The sequence below is a fragment of the Gnatocerus cornutus genome, chromosome 4 (assembly GCF_029298725.1).
Source record: "Gnatocerus cornutus isolate USDA-ARS CGAHR chromosome 4, icGnaCorn1.1, whole genome shotgun sequence".
In the NCBI taxonomy this organism is placed as follows: Eukaryota; Metazoa; Arthropoda; class Insecta; order Coleoptera; family Tenebrionidae; genus Gnatocerus; species Gnatocerus cornutus.
The window spans coordinates 1,868,575-1,878,608 of NC_142236.1; the positions used below are offsets into that span (position 1 = coordinate 1,868,575).

The 10,034-nt window shown below is 48.0% G+C and overlaps 2 protein-coding genes across 4 annotated transcripts; one reads left to right on the plus strand and one right to left on the minus strand.

The window, feature by feature from the left end:
- The first annotated feature begins 56 nt into the window (after positions 1-56).
- Positions 57-6,693, plus strand: Nrx-IV (neurexin-4). 2 transcript variants are annotated; one of them, XM_088033825.1, is made up of 9 exons: positions 57-143; positions 572-676; positions 1,887-2,083; positions 2,510-2,651; positions 2,698-3,068; positions 3,116-3,454; positions 3,507-5,796; positions 5,843-5,980; positions 6,105-6,693. In XM_088033825.1, the coding sequence occupies exons 1-9, from the start codon at positions 83-85 to the stop codon at positions 6,293-6,295; spliced, it is 3,834 nt and encodes a 1,277-aa protein (XP_087889951.1). In that variant the 5' UTR covers positions 57-82; the 3' UTR covers positions 6,296-6,693. The 2 variants fall into 2 exon arrangements, with proteins under 2 accessions (XP_087889951.1, XP_087889952.1); XM_088033826.1 differs by lacking the exon at positions 1,887-2,083 and adding an exon at positions 2,194-2,390.
- An 800-nt stretch (positions 6,694-7,493) lies between these two features.
- On the minus strand, positions 7,494-9,535 carry LOC148175848 (protein-associating with the carboxyl-terminal domain of ezrin). 2 transcript variants are annotated; one of them, XM_088033994.1, is made up of 3 exons: positions 8,800-9,535; positions 8,427-8,753; positions 7,494-8,381 (listed from the first exon to the last, which is right to left on the minus strand). In XM_088033994.1, the coding sequence occupies exons 1-3, from the start codon at positions 9,440-9,442 to the stop codon at positions 7,525-7,527; spliced, it is 1,827 nt and encodes a 608-aa protein (XP_087890120.1). In that variant the 5' UTR covers positions 9,443-9,535; the 3' UTR covers positions 7,494-7,524. The 2 variants fall into 2 exon arrangements, with proteins under 2 accessions (XP_087890120.1, XP_087890119.1); XM_088033993.1 differs by having other exon boundaries at positions 7,494-8,753.
- Between the last annotated feature and the right edge of the window lie 499 nt (positions 9,536-10,034).

Below are 10,034 nucleotides of genomic sequence, written 5' to 3' on the forward strand. Positions count from 1 at the left end.
CAATGATGATCCATCGAATTGCTCAGTGATTTGTGTTAAATCGAAGAAAACTCTTTTCTTTGGTGTTAATTCATGTGATGTGATGGAAATCCTCAATTTTCTTTGTTTGGTTTTGTCTCTGACCGGAACGCACGTTTTTGCTGGTGAGAACTAATTAGATAAGAAACGTAAACATTGATATGTTTATCAGTGCACCCCTGATTAGATAACGTGTGAAAACAACGTGTTTCGGCGGATTTGATTGACATATTCAGGTTTTTACTCGAGTTAGGGTCGTGGGGCTCAGTTTCAAGGCAGCTCTACATGCACTGAACTTCAATATTGATGAGACCTTATTTGCATTTCAATTGGGTTTTTGTAATTGAATTTCAATGGGCTTGGAGCTGTTTGTTCTTTGTAGGTCTGAGTTGATGACCTCCTTTAATTGAGACCTTTAATGCTCGCCATAAGACGTTGACTAATCAGTTAATTTACCGTGAAAAGAGACGCCGCTGGCGTCGCCTTCAACTAATTACACTTTCCAGTTAACGACTTTGAATTCCACTCAAGGGGGCTGTTTTTCCCGTTTCAGACTTCTACAACGAGTACGAATGCAACACAGCACTGCTGGACCGGGCCGTCCTGAAGGCGACGTCCTCCTTGCCCAACCGCGGCCCCCAGAACGCGCGTCTTTGGGGTAAGTCCTCTGGCCCTGTGCCCCCCGAAAATCATGGAATGGTACCGTCTCCAGGTCACTAACTCCACATCCCACAATGTCGGTCCGTTGGGCTTTCAATTTTACCAAATGGGCGCCGTCTCACTCTCAAATGCACTTAGCCACCGTCTGTGTCCAAATCGAGGAGAAAGAGCGCCTGGCGAAATTCGTGTTCAAAAATGACTTTAAAGCGTCTTTGATCGGGAGATTGATGATGCGAAAATACGTGTGCGAAACGAGCGGGGAGAAATACAACGGGATTAAGTTCGGGAGGGACGAGAAAGGGAAACCGTTTTTGGAGGATAAGAATTTGGGGTACATTAGTTGTAACGTGTCGCATCAAGGGGATTTCACCGTGTTTGCAGGGGGGACCAACGGAGCGCTACTGGGGGTGGACGTGGTGAAAGTGGAGTTTCCCCGAGGGAAGACACTGAGCGAGTACTTTAGATTAATGGGGAGGATTTTCTCGGGGAGGGAATGGGAAGCAGTGCGTGGTCAGACGGGGGAGAGGGCCCAACTAGCCACGTTTTGTCGATTCTGGTGCTTGAAAGAGAGCTACTTAAAAGCGATTGGGGTTGGGGTGACCATCAACCTCCAAGACGTCTCGTTCGAACTAAACTCCCCCTTGAAATCGAACGCGATAGTTGACGACACCGAACTCTTCTTCAAAGGGGAGCGACTCCCACAGTGGTCGTTCCAAGAGATGTTGTTGGATGAAGACCACTGCGTTGCCGTGGCGTCGAATCAAACTCTCCCCAAAGTTTTTTTCAAGGAAATCGACTTCGACGAGCTCATGGGGGGTGCTCTCCCTCTTCTAAACCACGACGCTGAGTATTGTAAGAGGTTTTTTGAGAAATGTGAGAAATAAATCTTGGAGTTAACGTTCTTTGTTTTACCATTCCATGATCTGTTTTCGTACCATTCGTAGTGTGGCACAATGTTCGTCCTGCATGCGAGTAGCGAAGTATTGATTGCATGATTAGTTTTATCCGAGGGGTTAATATGCCTCAAAACTAGCATACACCTGATTTTTCCTGATTTCCTAGTGATTTCCTCTGATTTCCTAAGACTTATACACCGATTTTTGGAGGCCAACCCCTCGGTTGTATCGTTTTTTTTTCCGGGAGCCGGGGCTGCGCCCCGGTCATTAATACCCTGTAAGTGTCATCCCTCTTTAACCGTAACTTCAAAGGTGGCAACGCTTGGAGCGCCGAAGAGAATGATTTCGATCAACAGTTGATCATTGATCTTGGTCAAGTAATGAACGTAACGAGGATACGGACACGCGGTAGACCTCATAGTAATGAGTACGTCATGGAGTACACCATCAGTTATGGTACAAACGGTTTAGATTACGCAGACTACAAAGAACCGAGTGGTAACGCCATGGTGAGATTTGTTTTTTTTTTGTAGCACCTGTAGCTCTAACACCGCATGTTTGTGGGTCGTCTAACTCTTGTACTAAATTTCCCGTTCTAACCTAAACCACTTGGCTGTAGGAGACTCGGCTTGGAGCCCCGAAGAAAGCACATATTATCACTTTCTAACCGTGGATTTGGGGGGTTATAGAGAGATCAGGGCGATTAGTACGCAGGGGCGAAAAGGGTCCAGCGAGTTCGTTTCTGAATATATTGTTCAGTTTTCGGACGATGGGGAAGCTTGGAGAAGTTTTACTGATACGCAAGGAGAGACTGAGGTGCTTTTTTACGCTTTTTGGTGAGGTTTCCTGAGACGTACCATCTCAGGAGGCGCTTAACTTCTTCTTATTCTGATCGCACGACTCCTCTGCTTCCTACCTTAACACTCTTCTTGTAGATGTTTAGAGGCAACACCGACGGGAATTCCATCCACAAGAACGAATTCGAGGTGCCAATCATAGCTCAATGGGTGCGGATCAACCCCACGCGGTGGCGAGACCGAATTTCTCTACGAGTGGAGCTCTACGGGTGCGACTACGGTACGGAACCCCCTTGATTAAACACCTCTTTATTTCAACCTTCCAGAGTCCGACAACTTGTACTTCAATGGTACTGCGCTACTGAAACTAGATTTGTTGAGGGACCCCATCTCCGCCTCTCGAGAAAGCATCCGTTTCAGATTTAAAACCGCCGTCGCCAACGGGGTGGTGTTATACAGCCGCGGCACCCAAGGCGATTACATCGCTCTGGAGCTCCGCGACAACCGACTCTTACTAAAAATCGACCTGGGGTCCGGCATTGTGACGAGCCTCTGCGTGGGGAGCCTCCTCGACGACAACATCTGGCACGACGTGGTGGTTTCCAGGAACCGGAGAGACATTCTCTTCTCCGTGGATCGCGTGGTCGTGCAGGACCGCATCAAAGGAGAGTTCAACAAGCTCAATTTGAACCGAGGGGTACCAACTCCTTGTCTTCTTAACTCGTTATAATCCAACTCTTTTAGTTCTACGTGGGTGGAGTGCCCAACATCCAAGAGGGTCTGGAGGTGGTGCAAAACTTCACCGGTTGCATAGAGAATCTTTATCTGAACGCCACGAATCTTATCAGGGAAGTCAAGCGGGCCTACGAGTACAATGAGGCTTTGCGGTTTGAAAAAGTCAACACTATGTATTCGTGTCCGGAGCCCCCTTTAATCCCAGTGACGTTTCTAACGAAGGAGTCTTTCGCGAGGTTGAAAGGGTACGAAGGGATGAGTTCCATGAATTCGTCGTTTGCTTTCCGGACGTACGAGAAGACGGGATTGTTGTTTTTCCACGCGTTTTCCTCCAGCGGACACGTTGCTGTAAGTTACGCTAAAATTACACGCGTGTTTCGTACAATATTTTTTCCCACAGATCTTTCTCGAGGAAGGGAAAATTAAAGTCGAGTTGATCACCTCCGACGTCTCCAAAGTCGTCCTCGACAACTACAAAGAAAAGTTCAACGACGGCCGTTGGCACACCGTCGTGTTGACCATTAACACCAACTTGATGATCTTCAGTGTTGATTACCGCCCCATGAAGACCATTCGGCTCTTGTCCATTAAAACTGGAGGAACTTACTTTATAGCTGGTGGGGTAACCGCCTCTATTGGGTACTCCGGCCAACACATGCCTGGTTTCATCGGTTGCATGCGTACGATCGGTATTGATGGCAATTACAAGTTACCAACAGATTGGACCAAAGGGGAGTATTGTTGTCCCGACCAAGTCCTCCTGGACGCCTGTCGCATGACGGATCGCTGCAACCCTAATCCTTGCCAACACGGAGGACTCTGCAAACAGAACTCGCAGGAATTCATGTGCGAGTGTCGAGGAACTGGCTATGGAGGAGCCGTCTGCCACACTTCCATCAACCCCTTGAGTTGCGAGGCGTACAAGAACGTCCAAGCTGTTAACCACAAAGCTGAGATTAAGATCGACGTGGATGGGAGTGGCCCTTTGGCGCCGTTCCCGGTAACGTGCGAGTTTTACACGGATGGGCGAGTCGCGACGGTTTTGCACCACAACAACCAGGAAACGACTCCAGTGGATGGCTTCCAAGAGCCGGGGACTTTTCAACAAGACATTCATTACGAAGCGGATGACGATCAGATCAACGCTCTTATTAACCGGTCGAGTACTTGCAAGCAGCACCTGCAGTACGCTTGTCGAGGCGTGCGGTTGTTTAACTCCCCATCGAGTGAAGGAAACTTCCGCCCGTTTTCCTGGTGGGTGTCGCGGCACAACCAAAGAATGGATTATTGGGGCGGTGCTTTGCCAGGGTCCAGAAAATGCGAGTGTGGTGTGTCTGGGACCTGCGTGGACCCCACCAAGTGGTGTAACTGTGATAGTACCAATGACTATAACCTGGATCGGTGGTTGGTAGACTCCGGTTACATCACCGAGAAAGAGAATCTTCCAGTTAAGCAGTTGAGGTTTGGGGACACCGGAACGGCTCTTGACCACAAGGAGGGGCGGTACACTCTGGGACCTCTCTTCTGTGAAGGTGACGACCTCTTCAACAACGTCGTGACATTCCGCGTTTCCGACGCCACCATCAACCTGCCGACGTTCGACATGGGGCACAGCGGGGATATTTACTTCGAGTTCCGAACAGCTGTCGAAAACGCCGTTTTGTTCCACGCCAAAGGCCCCCAGGATTTCATCAAGTTGAGCATCGTAGGTGGAAACCAACTCCAATTCCAATACCAAGCTGGCTTAGGCCCCATGGCGGTGATCCGCGAGACTTCGTACAAACTCTCGGACGACGAATGGCACTCTGTTTCGGTGGAGCGCAACCGCAAAGAAGCCATGCTGATAGTCGATGGGGCGCTGAAAGCCGAAGTTAGAGAACCCCCAGGTCCCGTACGGGCGCTGCATCTCACCTCCGAGTTGGTCATGGGGGCTAGCATCGACTACCGAGACGGCTTCACCGGCTGCATGCGAGCACTGTTAATCAACGGCCAGCACGTGGACTTAAGGAGTTACGCCAAGTTGGGGCTGTACGGGATTTCAGAAGGGTGCGTCGGGAAGTGTCAGAGCAGCCCGTGTCTTAACAACGGCACGTGTTTCGAGCGCTACGACAGCTACTGGTGCGATTGTCGATGGACGGCGTTTAAAGGCCCGATCTGCGCCGATGAAATCGGTGTTAACATGCAACCGACGTCCATTGTAAAATACGACTTTATGGGGTCGTGGAGATCAACAATCGCTGAACATATTCGTGTCGGTTTCACCACGACCAACCCCAAAGGGTTCCTTCTGGGATTCTCTTCAAACATCTCCAAAGAGTACATGACGATCATGGTATCAAACTCCGGTCACTTACGAGTCGTCTTCGACTTTGGTTTCGAACGCCAAGAAGTTATATACCCGGAAAAACTCTTCAGTTTGGGGCAGTACCACGATTTAAGACTCTCCCGGAAGAATTCCGGCTCAACTCTAGTGATGCAAGTAGACAACTACGAGCCCAAGGAGTTCCACTTCAACATCAAAGAGTCTGCAGATGCTCAATTCAATAATATACAGTACATGTACATCGGGCGCAACGAGTCCATGACGGAGGGCTTCATCGGCTGCGTGTCCAGAGTGGAGTTCGATGATATTTACCCGTTGAAGTTGCTCTTTCAGCAGTCGGGACCAATCAACGTACAATCACTAGGATGTAAGTGGAGTTGTTTTCTTGGGCTCGAGTTTATTGTTGTTTTTAGCGCCTCTTACGGAGGACTATTGTGGGGTTGAACCCATCACTCATCCCCCTAACACGGTGGAGACTCGCCCGCCGCCCATCCTGGACGAGGAGCAGCTCAGGAAGGCGTACAACCAAACGGATTCTGCCATTTTAGGAAGTAAGCTTACTGATAGGGGCGGATCTACTTCTTCTACATCTACTACTGTTTCTTCTTCTTCTTTTCTTTAGTTTTCTTTCTTGTTGTATTTGTAGAATGGTATTAAAGATTTGGTGTCTTTTAGGTGTTTTGGCAATCATCTTCTTAGCTCTGGTCATCTTGGCCATCCTCATTGGCCGCTACCTGCACCGCCACAAAGGCGAATATTTAACCCAAGAAGACGCCGGCGCCGACTCCGCTCTGGACCCCGACACCGCCGTAGTTCACGGTACCACCGGTCATCACGTTCAGAAAAAGAAAGAGTGGTTCATATAGTCGAAACGTAGTTTATTTAAAGAAACGGCCTAATAGTACAAGTTTGCCACTTTCGAGAACAGCCATTTTGAAATTTATTTTAAGTTTGAAGGTATGTTTTGACGTGTTCAGTAGTTGGTGCAAGTTTTGCACGTTTTACTTATTTTTTTCCGTCCATTCATTTTGGTTTTAAGTGAGGTAACATTCCAGTATTATATTCACTGTTAAAATTTGATCACTTGATCTTCCAGAATGAGAGTTAATTGCTAGTGAAAAGTGCCTTTTTATGGCATTCGTCGATATCTGCACTGTAAACTTATTTTTGTTGCTTTTATATTGAACTGTAACATACTGACTATTACTAGGATAGTTAAGATATTGTGTACTTTTTTTACAAATAAAACTGTAGGATACAGTCAGCAGGTTGGCAGTGGTACCACCACATTTCAAACTCCAAAGCTCCAAAAATCAAACTCCTTAAAACCTTTTTGAACTATTTTACTTCGCTTTTCGGGCAACTTACTTGGAACTATTTGTAGTTACACAAGAAAGTGAGGCGAAGAAGCTCTTCGATGAAGAAGAAGAAAAGTAGTACCATCTGAAGAAGATTCGATAGACGAGAATGAGACTGCGGGAGAAAGAACAAGAAACGACAGGTTAGTACCACTATTCACTTTTGATTGATCATTGGTACTACTTGACCACTCTCACTTCTGGTTATTATTGGTGGTACTTCGCTTGTGGTGTATATCGTGTTGTCTACACCAAAAACTGGTTCTTGTTATATCCGTTCCGAACGCTCTACCTTTAAACTAACAAAGCAGCCCCCATTCTCAAACTACCTGTCAATGCTCTTCTTCTTTGTTCAACCAGCGCCTCCTGCCTCTGGAGGGACACGCGGGTCGAAACTCTTGCTTGTGGACGTCGGAGGGCACCGCCCACAAGCACGGACAACCATGGTGTCCCTTCTGTCTATTAACCGATTGGGCGCCTTCCAGTTATAGAATCTCCTTCAGAGGTGGGCGCTGGCGGACTCAAAGGAGCTCTGTCAAGTGGCAAGAGATCAATTTATATTGAAAAATGGCAGGTGCTTTGTGTGGGATTCGAACCCGCGTCTTTCGAGCTGCCGGTTTTGGCTCAACACTGCCAGCTACCAGAACCAATGCGTGGTAACTGCTTCTTGGTTTTATGAAGTACCGCGAGGAAAAAAACCCAAAAAACAATTTAAAAGTACGTTTATTTACAAATTGTTACCACTCTTCGTCCCCCCACCCGTCCTCCCCCTCCTCCGTGGCTTCCACATTCAACTTACTGCTAACTTTCTTCTCGAAATCCTCTCCAATCACATATTTCGACGAGCTCTCAATCACAGGCTCCATGTCTTGGAAAAAGTCGAACTCGTCGTTCTCCCCCGCCGGCGCTTGGTTCTTAATATCCAACTCTGTGATGTCTGGCAGCGACTTCTTCCTCCCTGTCTCAATGGAGGGTACCAGCTCCCCCACGTCATTCCGTTCAAAAATCGACGCGACGCTCTCACTAGAATTCGAAATGGATTCGTCCTGGACGCCGGGATTCTCCCCCCAATCCTCCCAGTTATCCAAGTCTTCTTCGACGCTTTGTTCGGCTTCTTCCGTGGACGTCTCGCCTTCCTCCCCATCCGGCCGCGGCCTCTCCGGGAGATTCATTATAATCTGATTCGTTTGGATGATGGGGTTGCTTTCAAGCGGCGGGAGGATCGTCTCGGTTTTCTTGGAGTTCTTCCGTGGTCGGCGGTTGGGGTGGCTCACCGGCCGACCGTCAGTGAAAAGTTTCCCTCTCTTACCACCGATGACGGTGGCGGCGCCTAGGATAGGAACGAGATCCGCCAGAGTGCGGAGAGTAACCGACACCAAGTGGTCATTGGTGTCTTTCACCCCGACCAGGAGCTCGGGGAGGATGCAAGACTGCAACTCCTCTTTGGTAAAAGTGTGAACGAAGCTCTTGAAGTACTCCAAGAGGAGGAGGCGGATTTGGGCGTCGCGAACGCAGAAGATTTCCAGGAGCTTCGGCGACAAGAACTTCTGGAATGTTTCGTCGGAGAAGAAGTTGGCAGTGGTGGTTTCCGGGCCTGAAATACCCTCAGTTTCATGGTGGGAGTTGTTGATTGTCTTACCTTTGGGGCGGAGGATGAACGGCAGCACCTCCTCCTGCGCCGCCTTGTTCAGTAGTACCAACCGCGACAGGAGTAAATTCCCAAACTGACTGGCGACAGTGGCTTCGGGAAAAACCCGAAGCCTCTCCACCAAACCGTGGAAAAACTGAGTCTTCTCCTCATCAGACTTCAATGGTAACTCGATTAAGAACGAATGTATAACTATAAACTCATGATTGAAAAAATCATGCTCTAATAGACTACTCAGTTTTGGTCTCTTCTCAACTTCCACGTTCTGCAGGTCGTTTTTGCACAACTCCCGGAACCCGGCGATGCTCGGAATGTCGTCTAAAATCAAGAATGCAACAACGTTTCGATGCTTTTCAACGAGTACCTTCAGTTTTTGATTTCAGCACCTCGGAGACGAGGACGCCGTACGCGTACACGTCGACGAAGTCCCTCCGGGGGCTCCCGTGCACGTGCTTCTCTTCGTTCGAATCCACGCATTTATTATACCGGTGGTTGCTGGACTTCTTCAGGTAGTCCGCCGTCAGTTCTGTGAATTTGCACACGTACTCCATGCCCCCCAGCTTCCAGCTCCCTTCCTTCGTCACGTAAACAGAGGCTGTACAGATATTATTATGCGAAACGAACGCCTTCTCGTGTAAAAAACAAAGCGCTTTGAGAACGGAATGCAACCCTATGCAAATCTGCAGGGTGTTTTGCCCCGCCAAGACGTGGCTTAGCGGCACCACCTCTTCCACCGCCAAATAAAACTTCGAGCTCTTATGCCATGACGAGATGTACTTTAATATGCAGGGATGGCGGTAAATCATTAAATGCTTGCTGTTTTTTTCCAGGGGAGTGTGTGTCTTCCAGAGGGCCCCATCGACGAAGAGCTCTCCGATGAGCACTGAAAGACTGCTCGTGTTTTCGGAGTTGATGACGGTGGCGGAGTGGTGGGACCAGAAGTCGGACACTTCCACGGACTTTTCTTCGATTTCTATCCCGTTGAGGTGCGACTGGTCATTGCCCATTATTATTTGATTGGGGATTTTGAGGTTAGTTAAACGTCATTTGTCAAGGGGGATGTCACAGAGCACGACCTTGCGGCGTTGCCACGTCACCTTGAACCACTGAAGTAAAAACGCGAGAGCGCGCAAAGTAACGTCGAGACGCTCTACAGTGACAGATTGAATGACAGAAAAGTCACTAGATCTACGCGATTGAAAGGGCACCATATGCGCGAATTTTAAAATAAAAAATTAAGCCCACTTACTGTCATCTCAGTTTGCGTAGAAAGTTAGTGTTTTTAGTGTATTTTGCACCATAATTTGCTGCCAACCTATATGTGTTACTGTCAAGTTCGTACAGTGACAGATTGAATAAAAAAAAACTCATTAGATATGCGCTATAGACAGTACGCATGAAATTTAAATTAGCAAAATAAGCCCACTTATACTGTCAATCTAGCCCGCGTAAAGATCTAGTGTTTTTAGTGTATTTTGCACCATAATTTGCTGCCAACTTATACAGGGTGTTCAATAAATAGCGAACCAACTGATAAGAACGTCAAACTCTAAGACACTGAATTGGAAATGCTGTGTAAAAATTTTTTTTGAAGCTTTG

Coding starts and splice junctions, on each gene's coding strand:
- Nrx-IV (XM_088033825.1), top strand. CDS start 83: ATGGAAATCCTCAATTTTCTTTGTTTGGTTTTGTCTCTGACCGGAACG. Junction 677..1,886: donor CCAGAACGCGCGTCTTTGGG/GTAAGTCCTCTG, acceptor GTAACTTCAAAG/GTGGCAACGCTTGGAGCGCC. Junction 2,652..2,697: donor GCTCTACGGGTGCGACTACG/GTACGGAACCCC, acceptor TCAACCTTCCAG/AGTCCGACAACTTGTACTTC.
- LOC148175848 (XM_088033993.1), bottom strand. CDS start 9,442: ATGGGCAATGACCAGTCGCACCTCAACGGGATAGAAATCGAAGAAAAG. Junction 8,754..8,799: donor GCTGAAATCAAAAACTGAAG/GTACTCGTTGAA, acceptor TCTTGATTTTAG/ACGACATTCCGAGCATCGCC.